Source organism: Lontra canadensis, unplaced genomic scaffold (assembly GCF_010015895.1).
Source record: "Lontra canadensis isolate GAN:19392208 unplaced genomic scaffold, GSC_riverotter_1.0 scaffold72, whole genome shotgun sequence".
Lineage (NCBI taxonomy): Eukaryota > Metazoa > Chordata > Mammalia > Carnivora > Mustelidae > Lontra > Lontra canadensis.
This window is the reverse complement of record NW_022631066.1, coordinates 7878204-7904247: the sequence shown is the minus strand read 5'-3', so window position 1 is coordinate 7904247 and position 26044 is coordinate 7878204. Positions and strand designations below refer to the sequence as shown.

Here is a 26044-nt window from a genome sequence, read left to right as displayed (position 1 = left end):
TTGGGAGTGAGCAGAACATACAGCTACCACAAAATTAATAGATTTTTTTTTCATACCATGACAAGAAGAAGAATGTAGTCCTATGGCCCTAATGATGTTTCATTTCTAAACAACTGATTTACAACCAAAGAATTTTTTTTAATGTTTACTGCTGACCAGAGATAGTTTGCACTTATGCTCCTGCAAACACTACATCAAAGTCAAGCTGATCGGAGTAAGGATAATAATTATATATTTGTAATTATTATTATTATTATAATTGTAATAATTATTATACAAATTATACAAATTTGTTATAACATATGTTAAATATGTTATGTTATTATACAAATAACATATTATTATACAAATAATTTAACTCAAAACACCAAGTTTTGAGAACATCTGAGATAAGACTGAATGCCATTTCAAGGAGGGCTGGTGCGGCTTAGGTTAATGCAGGATAATTACTTCCCAGCTCTTATTCACTCAAATGTTTTCCAGTGTTATCTTATGATTTACCACTAACTCAATTTTATCATTCAGTTTGGTTTCCACAATACCATCTGGTTTTATTTTTCCTCAACAGCAGCCCAACTCTTTAAACCAGGCACAGGTCATTCCAGGGGGAGGGGGGCATAGACTCTGATGTTGGAATATGTCCTACTAAAAATCTTTCCTTTCCTTTTGCTGATCTGGAGTTTTACTCCTGTCTACTTGCTTTTGTAAGGTTTTGCTGAACGAGGCATTGCTGTTTTCCTTACTGTGGCCCCGCCTTCTCTGCTCAGCAAAAAACCCTTTTCAATAAAACCCACAAAGAAGAAACTGCAGATACCCTTGTCTTTGGCATTATCTCTCAAGGGAAATCCAATCACCAGTGAAAAGTTACAAGGCTTAAGAAGGGCGGAAGTAAGCTCAGTCTAGTTTTCTGCAAATGGGTGTACAATTTCAGCTCATCTCATCCTCTGACTTCATCAGAGGGAGCAAATGACATTAAGAGAACAGACAAACACCATTGCTTTCGAGTAATACCCCTGTTACTGCTAAGCTGAGAATTACTTGGGCAGTGATTTATAAAATTTTTCAAGTTATAACTCAACTCTCTTACTGCACTTATACTTTTAAAAGTAATTAAGTTTGGCAGGTTTTATCACACTTTAAGAAGCACGTGGAAACATACATATATCAATATTTAGAGCCACCAAATGTTCTTTCTTTTCTTTTTTTTTTTTTAAAGAGAGAGAGATCACAAGTAGGCAAAGAGGCAGGCAGAGAAAGAGGGGGCAAGCAGGCTCCCTGCTGAGCAGAGAGCCAGACATGGGGCTTGATCCCTGGACCCTGAGATCATGACCTGAGCTGAAGGCAGAGGCTTAACTTACTGCGCAACCCAGGCACCCAACAGCCACTGAATGTTCTTAAGTTTATTCTTTTACCATCTAGCTACAGAATTTTAGAATGCCTCTCAAAGTCCAAACCTAACACCAAAACTGAAACTGAAAAAATAACTAGAAGCCAGAGTCTGGTTTTGACATGTTGTTATATTTTTCTCCATCTGTTTTGACCATATTTTCCATCTTTGGGGCTGTAGACTCCCACTGCATTTGTCAGTCTTCCCTTTCCTTCTCTTGTCCCCTCTTATCAACAAACTCAGGCTCAACTCCTTCAGCTTCCTCCCACTGCTCCCAGTGCCTTCCTTTAGCATGTTAGAAAGACATTTTCCAGATGTTATGGCAGGGGGCAAAAATCCAGAGGCCAGACACACATGACCCAGAGGCTGAGTCTGATCTCGTACTCCCAATTCTCCGAGGATGAAACTGATCCAATTTACTACCCTGAGTCTTAGCTGAACTATATGAACCATGATGGAGAAGGAGGCACATCTAGATACAATACAATGTATAGTATATCGTTTATATTAATATGAGGGAATTAATTGTTAAGTAGGTGCACGTGTCTACTTGTTCTTTAATGCATTCACAGCCTATTAATATTGATGGAGTATCTGTTACATGCTAGGCCTCTGCGAGGTGTTAGAATGTAATTAAAATTTAGCTTTTGATTTCAGATTTAGGTTATAAAACATACTTTAGGGTTTGCTAGTTAGATTTTAGTGCAATGTGAGTAAGAATGAACGAAACAATCATTGCTCCAGGGAGGGTCCCATTGATGATCATGACCCCGGCTGTACCCAGGCCTCCTCCCCCACCTCAGATATAGGTTGGGACCCGTCATGGAGCCTTACAGAAGCCCAAGACCACAGCATTACTTTCTGATAGCATAACAGTCTTTCTTTTGGACATCTAAGGAACTTCATAGGAATTAGCTACTTCATCCCCAACATATTCTTAAAAGAAAGAAAGTGGTAATTTTTCAAAGTGATCTTTTTTTAGCAGATAAAAAATTGAAAAAATGCTAAAGGACTCTTCTAAAACATCTTACCAGGCAATGATGTAATGGGATGATTAGGTGGTGGCCACGGGATTTCTGATCTACAGCTCCTCCCATCTAGGCACATTTCCGCCTTTGGGGAGTATGGTTCATTTTGTTCTTGTTAAATATGTGCTCGGGTGTTTTAAAACCTTTGTCTCACCTTTGTCTGTGAGTCTGACCATATTGCCATCTGACTCGTTCTCTATATGGCACTTACACAGGGAAGGGACAGGCAGTGGCCCTCATCCTCCTCACATGGACTGTGGATGACAGGGAGCTGGGAGCTTTAGTCACATGTCCAGTGTTTACAGCCTCTAGTCACTGACACCCCCTTGTCCCTGATGTTACCATCTTCTTTAGGGTGATGTCACATCCTTGCCCTTCTAAGACATGTCATCCCCAAGGGTCACTCTTTACTCTCTCCTCGGCTACTCACTGATCCAAATGCCTACCAATCTCACACCTCATCAGGCTAGGGTCAGTTTCTGACCCTGACATTTTGCTGAAGTGTTATGAACACATTACTTTAAAAAACAAATGGAATCACCACAGTATACTACACAAATAACGTACTTCAAATCCCCAATCTAATCAAATATCTAGAAGTTTGGTGTCTAATGTGATGACTGTGGCATGACCAAGACTGACTGAGCAGAACTCTCACATGAGACCAGGGCAGTGAGAAGCAGCAGAGGTTCTGAAAGTTTAAAAAACATGTTTGCAAGTCTGAAATGCTTCACAAGACACACATGTAAGCCCAGTCATGGCCAAAGCAGTCCCTGGGGGTCAAGGAGGGACAAAAGCTCAACTAGCAGAAATTTAATAAAATAAAGGTTATTTATAAACGTCAATTCTGCACTAGATAGCATTCCTATTTCAGCCAAATCCACAGGATTAATGGCTTCTTAAACTTTATAAGACCCTTGATACCACTGACAATCAGACAAAAGCTCACTCTTTTAAGAAAAACACTCAGATAAATTCAGTTTCACAGATCCCTAATGCCCAGCACCATGGCTTTTCTGGTCATTTTCTCTCAGGATCAATTAATTATTCATGGAATGCTGGAGTGCAGGGGGAAAGACAGATTCGCTTTATAGTTAGATATTAGCCCCTGTGAAGGGCCTGCCCTGCTTTCTCTGTACCTTATATCCCATCCATTAGGGGCCGTTAATACAGAAGTTCCACGAAAGGACGAAACTCAATTTCCCTACATATTTAGTAATTAACACAAGCCATGGGATATTTGCCCCAAATCTTTCTGACCCATTAGCAATACAAATGAAGAAGGAGCTGACCTCATAACCACATAGTTACATGAGTGGGGCTCTCCACTGACTTCCAAAAAATCGAAGCAGGTGTCTATAAAGTATTGTCAACTGTACCATCTAAATGGCAAATTTGCAAAACTCGAGTGTGTTAGTCAAGATGAACCAAACTGAATGTCACAGACTAAAATGGTCTCTTCACAGAAATTATTTACACTGGGAAAATACTGTTTTCCAGGCTGAACTGACAGTTTTGGACACCCTGTCGAAAATTCCTGTGACTGTTGAAAACTCACTGTCAAGTCCATACAGGCATTCTCACCTTTCTATGGGAAAATGGGGTGGTTTTAAATGCATAAGACAGATGTGAAAGGTGCATCCTAGTGGCCAAGTCCCGAGTTTTTGTTTTTGTTTTTGTTTTTTAATCCAGATCTATAACTAGAAGAATTCAATCTACTCTTAATTGCTCTTTCCCTTACTCCCTTACCACAAACAAACAAACAAAAAATGAAACAAAACAAAATTGAGAAGTTATGCAGAATGATCAGTAAACTGATACGTGTGCGCTTGAAGGCTTTGTGAAACCAAAGCAATTCAAGGCAACACTTAGCTTTTCAGTAAAAAAAAAAAATTACTGTTAGTGATTACTCAAAAGCACTTCTTTGATATTTCCAAGTGTCCAAGAACATTTATAAAGATGAAAAAGAGGTAAAAGTCATCATCATGAAGTACAGTGATCACACCACTCTGACAACTAACGACATTCCATTTCTATTCCCTACACTTGAGCCCTTCCGAGAACGGTGACCAGAGGAAAACAGTAACTGACCGAAAGAGCCCATGGTCATACGTGAACAATGCCTCTGACAATGTAAGATTTTTCCTTCTGTGACACTTTAGTTCAGTAAAATCACAGTAAGTCCAAATGCCCTCCTTGTAGCTCAGAAAAACAGTAATTAATGAGGCTAGTGAACGCTGGACTGACTCACTTGGGAAGCTTCGTGCCGGGGACAACAGCAGAGAGCACTTTAAGACTATTTCAATGGTCAAGTGAGAATATATTAGGCAAAGGAAAAACAACTCGAAAGCAGGTAGCAAGAGCAAATGCAAATATATGCCATTTGATTCTAAAGTCTGTGCTAAAGGCAAGAATGTATGGGTTCTTTTGTGCAAAAATCTCCAAAGGAAAATGAATTTTTCTTACAAAATAGCCTCTGTGTTTTTTGCCACTTCACTTAGACAAATTCTATTGAGGCGATATTCCCTGTCTGCCCATGAGACTTGCTTTCAAGTGACTGTTGATATAGCTAAGTAGGAGAGGTGACGAAGTGGTTTTCTGATACAATTTGTCATGATGTCTATGTTCTATTGGGAAGCCTTCACAACACAAGTGTCTAATTGCTTCCCTCAGGAAATGCACAGAAAAGCAACACATCAAATGTAAAGAAAGCCTAAGGTAAGCTTGGCTTTGGAGCAGAGGGATGAGGGTTATCTACAGCATTCTCCCTTCTCAGTTTCTGAGATTCTTACCTTTCCTTCTATTTCCATTCCCACTGCGTCAGTTTGAACCTTCAACCTTTGCCATCTGGAATTCTGTAATGAGCATCTTCTCAAGTCATAGGGTCCTCCTGCCCCAACCTCCCTGCAGCCTGCTACCACTACCATCTTTCCAGAAGTCAAGTCTGGTCATGCAGTTCTCACTTAAAATTCGCCCAAGGCTGTTCATCATTTTAAAGATAAAGTCAACACAGGTCATGAGGTCTTTTTCTTGATGGAGCCCTTGCCTGCTTTTAAGCTAAACTTCTGCCATTTCCATCAGTGATAAAATGAGGTTCAGGTCTCATCTGAGATGGTTGTGTAGAAAGACTTTACCCTTGTACACCAGAGAGGTATATTAGTTGAGCGTTTTTTTTTTTTAATCAAAATATATCATATATAACTTTTAAAACCAAAACTTCATGTGACATATTCCTCAAAATTTAAATGAAAAGAAACTTTAGTCAGGTGAAAAAAAAAAATAAGTAAAGCAGAAAAGCAACAGTCATGAAAAATAGATTTACATATCCCAAATTCTTACCTAGCGTCTGCCAGAAAGATATTTTCCAACCTCTTGCTGTTTGAAATGAATCTGTCTTGAATACCAGAAGCAAACTATGATTGCTGCTCTTAATATTGGGTGGAAACTTGGAACCGCAGAATTTTCCAAGAAGGGGATCACTGATGTTAGAACCATCGTAAATTGCCAGGTAGTCTTGGGAGCAGAAGGTGGAGGGAACCACATCAAAATCACTAAACCTGTGGAATGAACCTTGTTAATACTCAAGTTCTCCACCCGGATTTCCATTACACTATTAACTCTCGTTCTTGTAAAAACAAAAACAAAAGCAAAAGCAAAACAAACAAACAAACAAAGAAGACAAAGGCTAGAAGCGGAACATCCATGCTTTACTTGACAGAAAGTACTAGAAACAATATGCTATTCTAATGATTGGATGGATATATGCAAATATTTACACTTAGGATCATTATAGTTATTACAGGAACTTTACACCACATATCCCCCCTCTTTGCATTCCTGACATTTGGGAGAACTGCCCTTCTGAGTACACTGTGAGATTCTACATGGCCCTAAGACTTTCTTTGCCCAAAGAAATATAAGCAGGAGTGATACGTATTACTTTTTGGAAGGCGTTTTTAAAAAATTATTATTCAGTTTGCCTTCCCACCTCAGTGACGGGTCATGGATTCAAATGTAGAAATGAAGCGTCCATCAGCCTGGCTGCTGAGTGACCAGACCACACTGGACATCCTCATACAGGTGAGAAATCAACTCGTTAAGCTACTGAGCCATGGGTGTGTTTGTTACCACTTAGAACTATCCTGACAGATACGCCCTTAACTTCATTTAATGGCCTGAGATACTACTTTAATTTCAGGCCTACGCTCTGTCATTTCAAGTAACTATTCCCAGAGTTTCCTAAACAAGCAAGGCTTTCTACATGGTTTATCTTTAGGGCTTTAGAATGGGTTTATTATAACTTATTTTTTTCTTAAATTTATTTAAATTATTTGATATCCTGCCCTCATTTCTGTAGGTTCTCCTGCTTTCTCAGTTTTTTTTTTTCTTTTTGCTAGCAGCTATAATAAATAACATATAACACAGAATAATTTGTGGAGCTCCTGGGTGGCTCTGTCGGTTAAGTGTCTGACTCCTGATTTCAGCTCAGGTCCTGATCTCAGGGTCAGGAGACTAGGCTCTGTGCTTAGCAAGGAGTCTGCTTGTCCCTCTCCTTCTGCTCCTCCTTGGACTTTCTACCTCTGTCTCTCTCTCTCTCAAATAAAACAAACAAATAAATAAATAGTCTTTAATACAGAAGAATTTGAAGATATTTAATTTGAAAATTCCTTCTAAGAGCCTTAAGAAAAAAAGGATCTGTAAAATTTTTTAAAAAGCCTTAATTAGTTCAATTTTTTTCAAACTGATGATTAAGAACAAGACGAAAAATTCTTTATTTCTTCAACCGCATGTAATAGTTAATGCTCTTGTAAAAGAAGATGAAGGCAGAACAAAGCTAGATAATTTCCAAATATACTACATCTTTTTTTATTCTCCTTGGATAACACATTTATTTTCTACAACATGAATCCATAAAGAAAGATAAAGATTTGAGCTTCCAAGAGGACTCAAAGCTGTTTTGAATTTTTATTTTTTATCATTTTTCCAGAGAATAGACGATATCTGGAAAAGCCCATTGATAGAAAAGCTTATGTTGCCAGGGTACTTTGAGAGCCCTGGTGGAAGAATTCATGTTTTAATAATATCTACAACTTCTGCAAAGACTGGGATAATATCTGTTTCATAGAATATAGGTTCTTAGAGTATAAAAAATTTTCCAACCATGCTAAAAGAATTTTGACTATGATAAGCCAGAGCCCACACAGGAAATAGATATATGTTATCAACATATACAGTATATATATCACCTATAATCCTACACATGTAGAAGCACATACTGGGCCACCAAGGCACATGGCAAGAAAGACTCCTTATTCTGCCATTCTAGGCAGATGATCCTTCCATAGGACCTCCTTTTTTGGACCATCCGGCATTTTTTGTTTATTCTTTTGTCCCTTAGACTTAAAGGACTTTTTGGCCCTTGGGGCACAGCTTCCTTACAAATAGTCCTGGGGGGAGGGGGTGGGGGATCTGCAGATTTCTTCAAGGTGCAGCCTCTAGACCACTTACTGTCTGGTATAGGAACCCAATCAGACTGGATAACACTTTTTTATAAAGACCCATTTGACATAGGTTCCTGGAGGCAAACTGCAGAGTATGTGATTTTAGGGATGAAAGTGATCACAGCCACTTAGTGGGGAGGTAGGTAAGAAAGATTCCAGCCCATCGACCTTCTATACAAAACTCTAGGTTGCTATGAAGTACACGAACTTTCAGAGATGCTGTATATCACTGAAACACAAGAGTTAAAAATACATCATCTCAGATGAATGTGGTTTTGAACTTTATCACTGATAACTGGAGGTTATGGTCCTTAGTCAGTGCTGTGGGGAGTGGGTAGAATTAGGGGAGAGTTTTACTGATGATGTAAGCAATATCATAGGGCACCAGTGTAGAGGTGTTCTGATACATGGATAAAAATACATTTCTCAAGTAGTCAAGAAATATTTTCCCTTCAAGAAATGGCATAGGGAAATATTAACAGCATGGCTTTGGGAGAAAATATGATGTGAATTCAGATTCTGACTCTTCATTTAGTAGCATATCACACTGAGAAAGTAATTTGACCTGAGTTCCCATTTTCTCATCAGTAAAATGGTTTAATAATATATGCCTCATATAACTGTTTTAAGAATGAAAGAAGAAAAAAACCATAAAAACAAACACCAAACAGGAGCTCCTGGGTGGCTCAGTTGGCTAAGTGGCTGCCTTCGGCTCGGGTCATGATCCCAGTGTTCTGGGATAGAGCCCCGCATTGGGCTCCCTGCTCGGCGGGGAGTCTGCTTCCCCCTCTCTCTCTGCTGCTCTGCCTACTTGTACTCTCTATCTCTGTCAAATAAGTAAATAAATAAATCTTTAAAAAACAAAACAAAACAAACAAACAAAAAGAATGAAAGAAGAGAACTATGGAAAGTATCAATTAAAGTTCCAACAAATGAAAGTGCCCAACAAAGGAAATTTACTTTCTCTTGCTCCTTCCAAGACAGGCTTAAATTTTTACAGTCCATTATACAAAGGCTACACCCACTCCTTTGAAACCTGCTGGAAAATGACAACACTCATTTTCACTGGTGGAGTGCCTGTTTTTCCCCTTAATCCCTATTGGCTTGCATGGAAGGCGGGACACCCATTTTCCGGATTTATACTAACAAACAAGAACTTCACTCTCCCTTCTTCGAGGTTCTCTTATATACCTCCTGTAAAAATCAGTGTTCTTTATTGTAAAGGAATATCTTTTCTGCAAGTAGAGCTGACCCAACTGTAGAGAAGGTACATTTGTCTTACATACTTCAGCTGAAGCACTCTGTCATCTCTACCGATGATGGTGTACGAGCAGTGTATGTCGTTAGGGTAGTCCGAATACGAATAGGCAGGGCTCTTGATGACCCCGGTGGAGAAGTTGAACACTCCCCGACAGGCTGCAAAAGAAGAGAGAGAAAGATTATTGCTCGGAGCGTGAAAGAGTAATTTTGAGATATTCTTTACAATTGTACCTTTTTCCTTAAGAGAGATGCCAACCACTTGCCTTAAAGAACTTAAATCTCCCCTTCATTGTTGTTTACAAACAATATTGATGTTTTTCACTAAAGTCAGGGGAAGAGACAATAAGGGAGTAGAAGTGGGGAGAATATTTTAAGACACACCTTGGAATGGAATTCATCAATTCAATGACCAGAGTGAAAATAATGAGAATGAACATTTCATGTGTTGGGGTCCATTCCCTATATTTAACGAACAGATTGAGAGGGATGACAGAGATAACTGGAAGCTGAGAAAAGGCATGCAGAATCCAAGGCATGTTGTGAGCATCTGGGCCCAGGAAGGACCGTGATCTGGAGATCTATAATATAAATTAAATATCTTAAATATAGAGTTTCCTCTGTCAAGACAGAGTATTATAATGTGAAGTACTAGAAACAGTTTTTGGAACTTTCAAGTTTAGTTCCCTTTGGGGGCTCAAGCGGGGTCCTTTGCATTTCCCATTTAGTTGTGAGCCTGGTGAGAGCTCTATTTGCCCAAATTTGTATTACTGCTCCTAGCAAGTGCAAGGCTAGACCCACTCCCTGCCCTGACTCCAGCAATCAACAGCCCAGAACTGTTAGTTGTTTCTATTAGTCAATAAAACCACAGCCATAAAACGACCATAAAAACCCCATTATAAAAAACATTAAATTAGTATTATTTCTGTTTGGCCTTACATATAAGGAGGATGAGACCATGCTGCACAATGATGGAAACTGCCCCACTCATTGCAGTGAGAAATGCTTCTGTTTTATTTTATGATTCTAAAATTATAATGTTAGTAGTATATTTTGATGATATTTCTCTGGTTTATATACTGTCAGCAGATATATTCCATTTACCTCTCTTAGAAATGATAAATAAATCGTAGCTGCCATTTAAGGTTATTTGTTTGTTTGTTTATATTCCTTCTGGTAAGCCCACATTTTGAGAAAGGCTATTCTCTACACATACCCATAAGTATACACAGTCTGAGACCCTTGGGGACAACTGTAGTGAATTAAAAGTTAGATTCATGGGGACCCTGGGTAGCTCAGTGGGTTAAAGCCTCTGCTTTCGGCTCAGGTCACGATCTCAGGGTCCTGGGATGGAGCCCTGCATCGGGCTCTCTCCTCAGCAGAGAGCCTGCTTCTCCCCCTCTCTCTCTGCCTGCCTCTCTGCCTACTTGTGAGCTCTGTCAAATAAATAAATAAAATCTTAAAAAAAAAAGTTAGATTTGTGTAGCCATTATTCTATTTCAGCTTTCAGACAATTATGTGGTTTCTGAAAGCTTATCAATGTCCAAGTAACTCCCAAATTTGTACCTGTCAGGATTTGAAATCTTATTGCCAACACTTTTTAAATGGCACTCTCACAGTAGATATGGTAAACCTTACATATGGTATTTTGGGAAAATGAGAGATTAAAGAGTAGAAGATCATAAAGCAGCATGTAAGTCTCCAACATACCAGTGGTACCGAAAGAATAAACAAACCGATGCTCTTCTTTATTCAACAAGAAAACCAGGGGAAGGGACCCTCACTGTGCCCAAATCTATTTTGGATGTGCCCACAGACCTACGGAGTCACACACAGTCACACTTTCCAAATGGGGTCAGGACTCAGGTAACAGCTAATATGAATGACTTGTAAAGGTCTTTTTCATGAGTAGAGAGTTTCAAGACTTCTCTGTGGATGGGAATAGTAATTTATTTGAAAGAAAATGATTTAACTTTAGTAATGATCTTGGTCACAAAACAAGCTTTTGCCAGATGTGTGTGCCCATTTCACTGAAACTAGGATGTGGTAAAAATGGTCAGTAAGCTAACCATACTTATTGCAGGATATGTGGTAAAAATGGTCAGTAAGCTAACCATACTTATTGCAGGAGAGGAAAAGATAACTGAAATTAGGGAAAAAGAATCTTATGATTTTGAAACATAGGATTAAATTGTCTACAGACAACGAAAAATGAAAAGATCCTAGTAACTACAAAGGTTTTTGCTTAATCCATGACTTGTCTTCTCACTTTGCCTTTGAAATGGAAAACTTGCAAATTACAATATAGCTGAATACATTAATCTTTGCTTTTCCTTAAGAACTTATGCTTTTGTATTATCAAAAAGTCCTTTCCTACTGGAAGATTATAAAGATATTTTCTTCTATTTTTTTTTCTAAATTTATAAAATACTGCTTTTCACATTAGCAGAGTGACTTGGAGAAATGAGACAGGAGTCTTGATAGTCCAGGCCAAAAAGACACCTTTACATAACTTACTACCAACTAAAGACAGCAGGAACGCTCATTTTAACTTTAATTATCAACATAAATCTCAATCTTCCATTTGATTTCAAAGAGTAGTTCTAGCTAAAGTTCCTGAAGAAGGTCCTCCCCATTTTTTTTTTTTAAAGGAAATGCCTGAGGATTTTTGGACCAGGCATCTCTTTGATCATTTTTCCCCTTACAGTGCCAAAGTCTTCAAGCTGGTGATGTATGAATCACAATTAAAAGTCCTTATGGGAATTACTTAAGAAAAGAAGTAAATTCCAGACTCTATGGCTACTCACGGGTGATCTCATAGTTAAACTTGAATCCGAGGTCTGTGATGTGCGCATTAGAGTAGAAGGTGAGCATCACCGGGCCTAGGAGGGTGACAGGAGACAGGATTTCATCGCCACACACGGTGGCAAAAGGCGTGGAAGAGAAGTTGGAAGCCCTGATGATGTGGACGCCATCATTGGCACAGCTTCCGGTTACGGCCGAGCGCGCTGTAGGGAATGACCAGTGTTATAATCAGAAGCAATGCAAGGAATTGGTGCTATAAACACTCAGACAAAAAAAAAAAAAAAAAAAAAAAATGTAATGAAGATTCATGCAATTTACACAGAAATTAAAATGAGAGTCAAGAGCTCTTTTGCTAAGTCACTGTTTAACTTGGTATCCTGATGAAACAGTGTCTACCCAAGTTACAAATCAAGCACAGGTCTGAGGAAAGAGGTAGAACGTCACAACAGATAAATCCTGCTTTCAAACAATCCAGTATTTTCTTCCTTTATAAAGTGGCTCCTTTAATTCCGTGACATATAAATGTCCTGCCAGGGACACTTGGTGCTATGAGAAGACAGGATTTGGCTGTAACATTGGGATGTACTAGTGGCATGGAGTCGGGAGGAGTGGGGAGGAATGTCGTTGAACACTGTCCTCTGCTCAGGGCAAGCCCACACCTCCCCGACCTCCCACCACCACAAAATCACCCGGCCCAAAATGTCAACAGCACTGCTTTGGCAAAACCTTGCTTTAACTTCACGCTTATATACAGATAAGGGACTCCAACCATGAGAGAGAATTAGAAATTCCTTAGTGTTTACTGAACAGCATTTTTAAATGTTCACACAAACAACATGAGCTTGAGTTTAGTGACCGTTAAATATCCAACATTGTTTTGTCTTCTGAATATATATGCACAGAAATACATACTCTGACCCATTCCAAAGAGAAATGCAAAACCCAATAAGCAAAAAATTAAAAAGACTTATCACTGCTCCTTAGGCAGCCATTTTTACAGGTAATTGTACTGTGAAAACATTAATTGGGGTCATACCGTGCATGATCTTTTGCAAATTATTTTTTTATTAACATAAAATAACATAACCATATATTTTATGTGATTTTTCTTTTTTTTTAAGGTTTATTTATTTTTAAAGGTTTTATTTATTCACTTGACAGAGAGACAGAGATCACAAGTAGGCAGAGAGGGAGGCAGAGAGGGAGAGAGAGAGGAAGGGAAGCAGGCTCCCCGCTGAGCAGAGAGCCCAAGGTGGGGCTCAATCCCAGCACCCTGAGATCATGACCTGAGCCGAGGGCAGAGGCTTTAACCCACTTAACCACCCAGGCACCCGTGATTTTTCTTTTGAAAACATTGAATTAAATGCATACATAAGATTCTAATATAGAGATGCACCATGTTAAGTTCAATTAATCCCCTCTTGTTTGCTAATTCTATCTTTTCCATCTTATTTTGATTAAAAATACTATTGACACATTCTTGTATGTAGATATTTGCTGAAGTTTCTCATTATTTCCTTAGGATACATCTTTAGAAGCTGAGTTACTGGTACTAAGGTAAGATTCTTTTTCAAGTTTATCAAATGGCCCTTTGGAAAGGTGTTACCAGTTCACAGTGCCAGGATACTTGGGGTATCCGACATTTTCTCCAATCCTAGATTTTCAGCCCCCTGGGGACAAACCTTACCTCATTAACAATCATGCCCCATTTAGCCTTCCCTCTTTACTGCTCTCCCCAACCCTGGCAACCACTAACCTACTTTCAGTCTTTATGGATTTGTCCATTCTGCACAACTCCCATAAAAAGAATAATATAATATGCAGTCTTTTGTGACTGGCCGCTTTTACTTAACATGATGTGTTCAAGGTTCACCCATGTTGAAGCAGCCATCAGTACCCCATTCCTTCCAAGGTGGAATGGTATTCCATTGTAGGGACAGACCATAGTTTGTTTATCCATTTAGCAATTAATGGGCATTTGGTTCACTTCTACCTTTTGGCTATCATGAATAATGCTGCCGTGTTCATGTACAAGGTTTTGTGTAGATATATGCCATCAATTCTCTTGGGTACCTAAGCAGGAGTGGAATTGATGACTCATACGGTAACTCTCTCTTTCACATTTTGAGGACCTATGTGACTATTTTCCAAAGAGACTGCACTACTTTACCACCCCACCAGCACCACATGAGGGTTCCAATTTCCTACATCCTCACCAACACTTGTTATTGTCTGTCTGCCTTTATTTAGCTATCTTAGTGGGTAGGAAGTGATACTCATTATGGTTTTAATCTGCATTTCCCTATGACTAATGATGCTAAACAGCCTTTCATGTGCTTATTAGCCATTTGCATATCCTCTTTGAAGAAAGGTCTATTCAGATCTTTTGCCATTTTAAAATTAGGTTTTACATTTTTATTGTTGAGTTTTAAGAGTTCTTTTATATTCTGGATACTAGCATAGGCATAAATTTCTATTTCTCTTGGGTAAATACCTAAAAGTGGAATTTCTGGGCCAGAAATTATAGTTCTATGGATGACCATAATCATAATCATGATTAAACAGCAAAATCACAGAACGAAAGGAAATATGCTGATGCTAGATTAAAAACTTGGTTCCACTTTGATCAAATGGCTTGCTATACAGTTATTCATTAAGTATCAGAGCATTAGTTTTTAAGTTGTTGACCTAATGACATAGACTATCACAGTGGTGACTGTCTTAGGAAATTAAAGAAATGTTGTGAACTATAAGATAAAATGTGTCATATACTTGATCATGTTTCTAAAATATTAAAGGAACTAGTCCAGTTCTAGAAAGTTCATGAAATAGCAGTGGTATATCTATATCAACACAACCAAAACTCATTAAGTGCTTACAAAAGATCCATACTCAACAATAAGGAAGTTGGGCAGGGGAGAGGCAGAGGAAGTTGAGAGAGGATTTTTATCTTTTTATCTTTTCTTTTCTTTTTTTCTTTCTTTCTTTTTTTCCTTTTTTTTTTTTTCTGGTAGATGGCAAGAGAGTATCAAATCATTACACCAATCAAAATGATCTGCTCATTCACACAGCCTGACTCAAAAAAATTGAAAAAGTTATGATATTTGGCAAGTTGCTTGATGGATGAAGATATTCTTATATCTTTTCCAACAGTCATTTCGTTAAGGTAGGATGTCCTTCCAAATTTTACCCATAAAAAGTCATGTATTACATAATATCAGAATTTGTAAAATTATCTGAAGTCTAAGAGCATATCAAGGTTTAGCATAAGCAAGGTAGTATACAAAAAAAATGAGATGTAACTATGTCAATGGGCATAAAGTAATTCACACATATACATCTTTTTCTCAAGCTCTATTTTTCACATCACTGCATTAGAGCAAAGAGATCAACCCCAATTCTTCAATGACAAGATACTTGGTGACAAAGACCACAGTCATCAGAAAATAATGATATTAAACATTTTTCCATAATCATAGGGGGAACCAATTGAATATGTGATCAAAATATACACAAAACGCTCACATAGAATATAGATAAAGACAACTAGCATGATTGCCTTCCAGGGAGAAAAAGGAACTTAGTCAAGATTTGAAAAAGTTCTTCAAGGACAAAGATAAATATTAAAGTTGAATTTATGGCAGAGAAGTAATAGTTATCAGACATATGAGAACCCATGTCATGGGAAAAGGAACTCCAGACATTCTTAATTCTATCCTCAGTAAGTAATTTGATGTGAAATCTCTGAGGTATTGAGGTATGAAGCTATCCTCCAGGATTTGTTTTTATGATTATTTTCCATCCTTCTAAAAAACTTTTAAGAGATGTTTATTGTTTGAAATGGGTAAGGCTCTATCCAGTGTATTGGAATATAATTTTTATCATAGTCTTCGAGACTTTATTACAGAGGAACATTCAATTCTGAATTCCATCACAGTTCCAAGAACTTGGAGAGAATTGAAAGGAAACCAGGAAGGAGTATCTCAGCAAATAATATAAACTGGTGAAATTTAGGTTCAGAGTGCAATTTTTCTCTAGAACCATAGACAGAGAAGCAGAGATATCAAAGAGGACTAAGAAACAGGGGGAGATCATTTGGGTTGGAATATTTTAATAGTGTGGCTAAGATAAAGTCTTTTCAGTAAACAGCAAAGGGCTCTAGGGAGAGGTACAGGAATTAGGGGGTGGCAAATCCCAATTAAACAGTAGCTTGGAGACTGGATTGCTCAATGGAGGAATGATGGAGTGGGACAGAGAAGCATGTGCCAGCGTAGAACTAAGTTCCACAGGGTGTGCAGACCAAAGTCTTATTACACGGGCAAGCAAGGAATCCCACATAACTACACTGTCTGCTCTAAGGTCTGGCCAATTTTAATAAATCATCAGTAGGAACTATTTCAAGAGAAGCACTGCCCGATAGTTTCTAAAATAATAAATTGTGAATTGTGCCTACATTCTGATTTCTTTAGAAAGAGTTAAGTAAAGCAAAGAGAAGAAATGATAAGTAGCTAGGTAATGCCATTTTTTTTAAAAAAAAGCAACTTAGATTACATGATGGGGGAAATGGGAACTAAGACAACTGACAAAACCTAATTTTTGGTGGGAAAAAGGGCAAAAGGAAAAATTTAAAGCTAAATTTTCTTTTCTTTTCCATTTTAGCTTTATATTAGGTATAAACTGTAAAGTAGGACTTCTAAGTTAATTTTTTAAAAGTCAGGCAAATATTACTAAAGACTTCCCATCTGGCTGCTCTGTTAATCTAGACTTATTTTTCTTCAGAGCTTCTGAGGCCATCTCTAGAGGACAGCAAGCAAAAACAGCTGTCCTTTTGTTTCTCTCCACTGTCTGTGCTAAGGTACTACTCTACTATTCAATTCTTATTAAGAGATGAGAGACTGTGGCCTCTGAGAAACAAACTGAGGGTTTTGGAGGGTGGGGGGTTGGGTAAGCCAGGTGGTGGATATTAAGGAGGGCACATACTGCAGGGAGCACTGGCTGTGGTGCATAAACAATGAATGCTGGAACACTGAAAAGGAATAAATTAGAATAAAATGCACATAAAATATATTAAATCCACAGCAGCTAAACTAAGAACTCTGACTTGTGTTGGGAGAACAGATATTTATTAAAGCGTTTGGAGATTCTGTAATCTCATTATAAATCAAGTCTTAGATGAAAGAGGATTCATGAAACGATGGATAAAACCACCAAGATAGTCATATGGCCCTTGAAAGGATGACAAATTCAATTAATAGGGACTGTGAATTTCACATTTCTGTAAGAAAGTAACTTTTATAAAAGCAATTAAAACTCCTTTTTACTATGACATGCTAAAAGGAAAAAAAGAGTTACTCTGGATCTGAGAGAAACTGAACTTAGAATTTGCCTAGATGTAGGATTTTTTAGTTAAGAATTTCTAAGCTTTTCATTGTCACCAAGGTGAATCAGTGTTTTTACTGAATTTTAATGACAAAAGAATCAAGATACAGAAGGCAATCACTTGCCACAGAGTACCTCATCTGCTAAGTGCTTTATCTATACAGTAAACAGTAAAAATAAATGGTCTATAATCTTCCCCAGCAACTTCAAGGCATCTACTTGAGCATATGAATAATGAAAACACAAAAATACACTTTTTGACTGTTCAGTATTCCGGAAAATAATTTTTAATAAAATTAATAAAATAAAATTTAATAATCTCTGATTCAAAATAAGTACAAACAGTGACAATTTCTCTCATGCTTTGTAGTTAGCTTTTGTCTGTTTCTGGTGTTTCATTTTTGACCAAAAGAAACATTTTAAATTTGTCATTTCTCTACCATATTTTAGAAATTGTGAAGCCACTTTTAAGACTACCAAGAGCCATTTCAATCTGGAGATGACATTCAGAAAAAAAAAAAAAAAAAAAAAGTTGCCTTGTAAATGATCAAATGGAAATTTCTTCCATGACTTTTAATTGATTTCACTGGAATTTTTATACTTCATAAGTGATTATATAGAAAAGATGAGAAGTCCATAGTTCATACAATGACTATTATTGGAATAATCATGATGAGAAACTTAGGCCAACATAACATAACATAACATACACTTTCTGAGCAACTTACTTTAGTGGAATGTAGGTCACTAAACCTTTGTAATCTCCCCATGGTGAAAACACCAGCGTGCACTTGAATAATCAGAACGATAGCCTGACTAGTAAAACCTTTCTTAACAAGTTGTTAGTATTTGGGAGACAAAACATATGAACAAGTCTATGTTCCCATTGTATTCTGCAGTCTGGAATAGCCCATCTTTTTCTTGCTAGATCTACCTTTTGTGTTAATGGCCCACCAAAAGAACAGATCTAGAACCCTCGTCTCTGCTGAGGTCAACATTGGCTCTGTTGGCATGCTGGGCTCAGAAATATTTAGACATGTGGACAGACTCTTTTAGAAATAGTTCCTTTGGCCTAGAGCAGCAAGAAAGGCCAAGGCTCCTGCGAAAAACTGAGTTTTTCTTGGGAACAATTTTCAGTCTTATTACAACATCCTGAAGATCAATTCCTCAGGCTCACTTTAGAAGGGGCAGAAGGTTATTTTCACTGTAGCAAATAAATCTCTAGTTTGTTAAAAGTATTCAGTGAACATCAGCGTTGGTCTGATTAGTGATAAGAATCTCATTATAAGATAAATCTGATTAATGTTGTCTTTTTTTGAGAATCATCATAATCCAATTACTCTATAGCTAGAAATTACTCACTTAAACATGCTGAGTACCTTTAACACTGGAATTGTCACAAGACATTATTAGAAAGTTATCATCTTATTAAAAAAAATCAGCTCTTCAACTGAGTTAGGGTTAGCCAATCTGGAATACCTCAATCTGGAGAAACTAAGCACCTGTTTGCAGGCAACATAAGTAAGGGTGTGTCTGGAGATCCTGACTGGTGGCAGCAAAAATAACAAAACAGTGGGCATTCATGAATGACAATTCATAAAATAGGCTTCTACAAGCATGATCTGACTTTTATAAATACTGTAACTACTATTCTGTATTTTTAAAAATTCAAGTGATTGTGAAAGATTAATTTGCACAAAGTCACATGACTAGTACATGGCTGACCTGGCAGCAAGATCCATCCTAAAACATTGTGCTCTCTCCCACCACTCCCCACACCCAGTGTTCCACCAGAGTATGCTTGCCCCTTAATCCCACCTGGTCAGCTGAACTCAGGAGCTACTGTTTCGGTCAGTTTAGGTTCCTTTGTAATAATACGTACACCATTGGTATTAGCAATGTTTTCTGTGGCTATGTTATGTAGTGTATTTACCAACATCTCCTTTTTTAGCCTAAATGATATTGTGTTTATGTAATTTAATGAGACATTCTTGTGTTTATGTAATTTAATGAGAACAAATGCACAGTCCAAGTCACATCCTTTCTTCCTATCATTAAGATAACTTTTCCCTGATTAAAAAGATAATAGAAGAGGTATAAAGAAAATACATATCACCTATAAACCTATGTATGGGGTAACAATTTTTACAGTAATGCTTAATAGCCTTATGCATGTATTTTTCTTAAATATAACATTGGATCATTTTAGATAAACTGTTTTACCTTCCCCCAAAACTTTATATATTGTGAATGCATTTTTATATTACTGGGATTTTGTACAAGCAAAAACTGAAAAGATGTATTTTACTTCATGTTCCATTTTTATAGTGACATATATCGGTTCATACTTGGCATTTTAGCTAACACATGTGCCAAAATTTCAACTTGTAGAGATGTAGGAAAAGGAGGTCACAGAAAAAGGAAAAGGTGAGAGAGGCTTTGTATGATTTATCAGTGTGTGAGTACTGACATGTCATTCCTATTTTCATGAAACATAAATTTTCTAAATGCTGCATACTGTAGGAAATTTTGCTAACTGTAACTTTTCACTGGCAAGGGAGACCCAACCCAAAGAGAAATAAATTTTGATTATGCAGAGGTAGCTTGACAAATTTAGAAACTAAGCATAATTTAGAAATGGAAAATTAATTTGTAAAAAATATTAATATGACTGAATGGTAAAAAATACCCATCTACTTGAAGAGATGTTTTTTCTAAACTGTGTCCCAGCAGCTACAAAACATCAAGTTTTGTCTATTGCGGTCAGAGCCAGCCCAAACAAACAGGCTTACAATCCCCTTTGACAATATCCCATTTCCTGGAGCTATGGGATGAACCCAAAGGGACACTTGTGGTTAGGGGGTTCACAATCCCTATGGGATTGTTGAAGATCAAAGACAGAAAGGAGGTGAGGTGAAAGGGATCCCATGGTAATATTGAATCAAACTAGAGTGTATTTATTAATTATATTCATTTATTCATTCTTTCAACATTTATTGAGCACCTACTTTGACTGAGTAAGATAGTTTCTCTTGTTAGTGTTTGGTGTTTACACATGCATGTGGGTGTGTGTATGCACAAAGCACAAATGAATACATTGAAAACAATTATTAACATGTAATACCTTCCAGACTTTTTTCCTTTAAGCAATTTACATGATGCTTGTGTTCTTAAAGCTCTTACATTACTTTCTCATTTCTGGATGGAATATGTAGAATGGTATACATGTTTTTAAAACATTGGATGGAATTTTAATCAAGTGTACATCAAAAATACTCTGTGACATTTTAAATATTTTCTTCAAATGGCGATTTTACAATACCTCTGCCTCACTTATCACTCATTCATTCATTAAGAATCAGTTGTCGGGGCGCCTGGATTGTGCAGTCCATTGGCGTTCGACTCTTGATTTCAGCTTGGGCCATGATCTCCAGCATGAGACTGAGACCCACATCAGGATGTGGGCTCAGTTCAGAATCTGTTTGAGATTCTCTCTCCCCTCTCCCTCTTCCCCTCCCGGTCCTACTCTCTCTGTCTCTCTGAAACAAACAAATAAATCTTAAAAAGAGAGAATCAATTATAATTTACCTAAGAATAAACTTACCTTCCAAACGGAAAGACTCAAAAGTCAGGAGGACCAGGGACAAAGGACCAGCCTCTATGAAGTAGGTGCAATTCATGTTGTTGTCATATTGCTTTGGGTAGTTTGGAGAAAGGATGTAACCTGAAGGGTTCGTGAAATTACCTCCACATCCTACATGGGAAGAAAAGGGCATTATCAGAACAATTGTTCTCATGTGTAGTATCTTCTTCTTATCAGTGAGGAAAAAACTCACTCAAATTCTCTAGAGACATATTCCCTGAGCTACTCCAACAGGAAGAAACAGTAACTAAGGGGATGGAGCTCTGATTTTAAAATAAACATACACACAAAATGAGAACATTCTTTATGTTTTAGAATATGTTGCAGAGTTTTGGGCTAAGTAGTAGAAACTTTACCACAAACTCATTGCCATTTATTCTGAAGATAATATGGAAAGGAAAGCTGAGCAAAGACTGAATATGGTTCATGTAGATAAAGAGATAAAACAGATTAAATCATTTGTTTCTGGTGAGTTCCGCTTAATGGGTTTTCGTTTTTGTTTTTATCTAGGCTCCATGCCCAATGTGGGGCCTGAACTCATGACCAAGACCAAGATCAAGAGACGCATGCTGTACTGACTTTGAGCCACCCAACTGCCTGCCACTTAACGACTTTAAACTATCTTATGATAATATTAGAAAACTATGTATTCTCATTAGTATTATAATCTGGCCAAAAAAAAACAAACTGTTTTTAAAAATGTTGAATTTACTCATGTCAGTTCTTATCAAATGATTCCCTGGTGTCAGAAATAGAGAATCATCCTCTTACTGATGTGGAGAATAAAGGCAAAAGAAATGTAGGAAAAAAATGAAACTTCCTTCCAACTTGCAGCCCACTGACAAGTACTTGAGACAGAGTGACCTTCCTCCAGGAACTCAGCTGCCTCAATGTTAATACTTTGCTAGAGGCAAAAAAACACCTTAGTTTGACATTAGCTGGCCCTCCGGGATCCTGTAAGTCTTCTTTAATATATGAAAATCCATTTGGAAACATCCCTTTATCTCTCCCCATCCCCAAGATATATGTTAGCAATCACTCTCCAAACATATGGCCCACTGATAGATAGCTGAAGGGTTTCATGACTAAGGTCAGTAATAAATGACTCCTCAAGGTCCTGGAAACCTTGCTTCCAAATTCCTTAGAGACCTCTGCTATCCCTAACTCCCTTCCAACTTGAAATTACATAACCGTCACCCCTTACCTTACAACCTCAATGCAGCTCCTTCTGCCCACGGGTCCTGTCCCCGTGCTTTAATAAAATAACTTTTTTTCCACCGAAGACATCTCAAGAATTCTCTCTTGACCATTAGCTCCCAAGCCCCAACATTTCACATCATTACCACTAAAATAACATTTGTTTTCATATAACCAATAACTAGTTAATCCATATCACTCCCTGACCTATCACAGAGGAAAATGTCAATATCCTTATAAACTGATATCAGAACACACAATTATGAACACATATACACACACAGGAACCCAGCGATGGAGGACCTGGCATTAGGCCTGGGCTGGCCTTTCCTTCTTCCCTTTCCGCCACCCCGTCCTTCATTCGAGTCTGAAACACCTATTCACCGCATCACTTTCTCTAATTCCTTTCATGAGACTTTTTCATAAACAGCAGTTTGCAAATGAGTGGCTACTTGACTGAACTCAGCCAACAGGCACGCATCATTGCTTCTCAGACCTGAAACCTGCTCCATTCCCCACAAATCTAGTCTGTGAGCAGTAACTGGAGAAGGAAGAGAAAATCCTGGAGAAAGTGGCTCCCAAAGTCGACTCCCATGCAGAATCATCTGGATGAGCGCAAACACATGGAAGGCCTCACCTGTGGAAACTGAGTGAGTTTCAGGGGAGTGGAGTGAGGCCTGACAATGAATCAGTGGGCTCTGATTTCTATGGGGAAGGTCAAGGTGCTGCTCACCCGCCACTCTGATCACCTACTAATTACCAGCCTCTTGGGCTTCTGCCTACTTCCTGCCCACTCTGGGTTTTAGGCTCAGTTTTCGATGTCCACCAGGGGCACTCAAGCCTTCTATGTCATCTCTCAATTGGCCTGTCATTTAATTCGGTTCCACTCTCACTGCTTTTTGAAGGAAGGGTGTACTCTGGGGATCAGGTGACTGGCCCCCGCTCTCCCCCTGGGGCCCCCAGTTCCAACCAACCCTGGCACCGCACCCCCACCCCCACCCTCACCCCGCAAGCCGTCCTGTGGCAGCCCCACCCTCTCAAGGACCTCCCGCTGGGGTTTTGGGGGCTACTTACGGCTCACAAAGGATGCAGAGAAGCCCTGAGCCGGGGTTTCCTGAGACTGGAACACAGCCGTGAACGCATTTCTTGGTGTGAGGATGGACGCGGGAGCCCTGCTCCCACAGCTGGTGGCTAACAAGGCGTCGTCGACTTCCTCAGTCCCCGCCCACACCTAGCAGAGCCACAAACATGACTTAATGCTTGAGGAGTTCCCCTGTCCACACTTAAATGTGCTTAGGCTGGAAAATAATGGAACTCGGATGTATATGGACCTAAACACAATAGCAAATAAAACGCATGCAAATCGGTGATATTTTCTTTTGAGAATAGTGTTTTTAAGCTGCTTTTTAACAGCATCTTCCATTCCTGACTCTTCCAAGGAGACTGTGCTCATTTTTGTATAGCTAGGCAGTGACTAAGAGAAATCAACCACCACTCATTTTCCTCCTACTTTCTCCTCCTTGGCCCGATCTGACTAACGCAGATTATGAGGCATGAAGGGAGGCTGAGCAGAGATGTGGGCTCCTGTGAGGCTCACACTTCGTCCAGGGGGGAATGGCACACGGTGGGTCGCCACTGGATAACATTTACCAAGAAGAAACCCATGGAAGTCAAAGTATTTGCAGAGCATGAGGAAAATGGACATGAATTCCCAGAAGACATGTACTTAGCATGAATTGGAATAAATCGCAGAAGACCTCTGGCAGCGTTCATTTTGGAGAAAGGATGAGATTCAGCCACGGTGTGCTATTTACTGAAAACTGGGTTGGCAACTCCCAGGCTGTCATTTAATTGGTCTGGCCACTTTAAAAGAATTAACTCATATACCCATTTGAAAAGTAGTTGCTGAGGAAAGAACTGTGGGCATTAGAATTCCACATCAAGCCGATCCTCAGGGAAAAATGTTACTCATAAAATCACAAATTTAAATGCAGAGTTCCAACTAGGAAAGGAGCAGTATCGGAGCTCTCTATGGAGAGAGCATAACAAGGGGCTTTTCCGGTCTGGGCAGGGATGGCTGCCTGAGGAAGCTCCTGTGGCAGGAAGAGGCAGGGCTACTGCAAAGGGTGGAGTGGGAACTGAGTCCATTGCCAGGGAGGTTGCAGAGTCCCTGCCAGCCTGGAGCCTCAGGGCATTTTAGAGATCTGAGAACCATCCTGAAATGGTGAGGGGCCACCGGAAAGCTTCGGGCTCTGGGATACTTGGTTTTGGAAATCAGTGCAATGGGGACAATAGGAAGAAATGGGAGGCGGCTGGGAGATCAGCCAGGAGAATTTTGCAGCCGTTCAGGCATGAGATCACCGCCTCTACAGCGTGGAATCACTTGAGGAAAATATGGGTAGGAAGGGAATACATACACATGACTGGGGCGAAGAGACCACTCAACAGATTTTACCAGGGAAGACCCAGGCATTTGAGTGAGTCTCCACAAGGAGCAATCGTGCCTTCCCTAAGGGACATTTGGCAGTGTCTGGAGGCATTTTGATGGCAATATTTGGTGTGCGGGGCGGCATGTAGTGGGTAGGGGCCAGTGAAACTCTAAACATCCTTTGATGCACAGAAAGAGCCCCATCCTCACCCCCGACTTCTTCACTAGCCTAAGAAGATTAAATGGGTTTGGACTAGTCTTACTTGCCTACTCCACATTTTCTTCACATCAAATTCTGTGAAATTTCTCATTTGACCATATCACTTTTAAGAATATTCCTCAAAGAAAGCAATAAAATAACAAGCCATTAAAAACATTTCTGTGGGCAGATCAGTCTACAAGAAGAGGTGTGAAATGGCACTGATTCCTAGATAGTGCTGATTTACTATTTCTCAGTCTTTCAAGCCCTGTCATTTCCAGTGATTTTCAAACACTGGGCATCCAGCTGTTAGTTATATTACTGAAGTCGAATGATGTTTGTCATTTATTAGATATAGGAGGGCTCTGTCACGGGAGCTACTAAGAACAAAGGCACGGATATTCAGTCAAATAGCTAAAATCAAAAAGTTCTTAGGAAAGAAACACATACTTCCAAATTGCAGTATTATCTCCTTTAAGTCGTCCCTCCCCTCCTCCATCGTCTTAACTATCCAGGAAAGTACTTTACAGAAATTTTCTATTCAGATTTTTAAAAATTATACAGTTGCCTTACTGAGAGATAGATGTCTGCATACAACGTTACTGTAAAGGCGAAGTGACAGCTAGAACTTTTAATAAAGAATCTCAAGTGCTTTAATTAAGAACTTCAAGAACTTCCTGAAGTCATTAATTATGGATCCGATATCCTACCTTTTGGCCCAGGAACATAAGTGTTGTAATGATAATAATGGTGAAGGGTTAGTCAATATTTCCTGCTGCCTTGTCACTCAAGAGCTCGTTTCATTGCCTATATAACCCAGGACTCATCAAAACCATATTGGACCAAAGAATGCCATGAAGTTGTCATTAAGTCAAAAACTTTCTGGCTTTTCTTAAGGTTTTGTGTAATTCAGCCTGGCTGCACATGATGTTTTATCATTCAACTTAAAAATATATATATATTGCTTATTAAGATACCTACAGATTCACAGGCAGTTGTAAGGTATCATCTAGAGAAATCCCTTGCACACATTCCCCAGTGTCCCCCAAGATTGACATCTTGCCAAATTATAGTATGATAACATGACCAAGATGTTGGCACTACTGCAGTCCACTGATCTTACTCGATTGCTCAGTTTTACTTATACTCATGTGTGTGGGTGTGTGTGTATTTAGTTATCTGCCACCAGGTTCAAGATGAGGAAGAGTCCCTACACCATA

The 26044-nt window shown here is 38.8% G+C and overlaps 1 protein-coding gene across 1 annotated transcript in view; it reads right to left on the bottom strand.

Moving 5' to 3' along the window:
• The window catches only part of CUBN (cubilin), a 256824-nt gene that overhangs the window by 34464 nt on the left and 196316 nt on the right, over window positions 1-26044 (bottom strand). Inside the window, exons 55-59 of the mRNA XM_032880903.1 lie at window positions 23272-23428; window positions 20962-21111; window positions 11981-12181; window positions 9203-9332; window positions 5755-5972 (exon numbers count right to left, since the gene is read on the bottom strand). Of these exons, the coding sequence (XP_032736794.1) occupies window positions 5755-5972; window positions 9203-9332; window positions 11981-12181; window positions 20962-21111; window positions 23272-23428 (856 nt within the window). The remainder of the gene's footprint in view (window positions 1-5754; window positions 5973-9202; window positions 9333-11980; window positions 12182-20961; window positions 21112-23271; window positions 23429-26044) is intronic.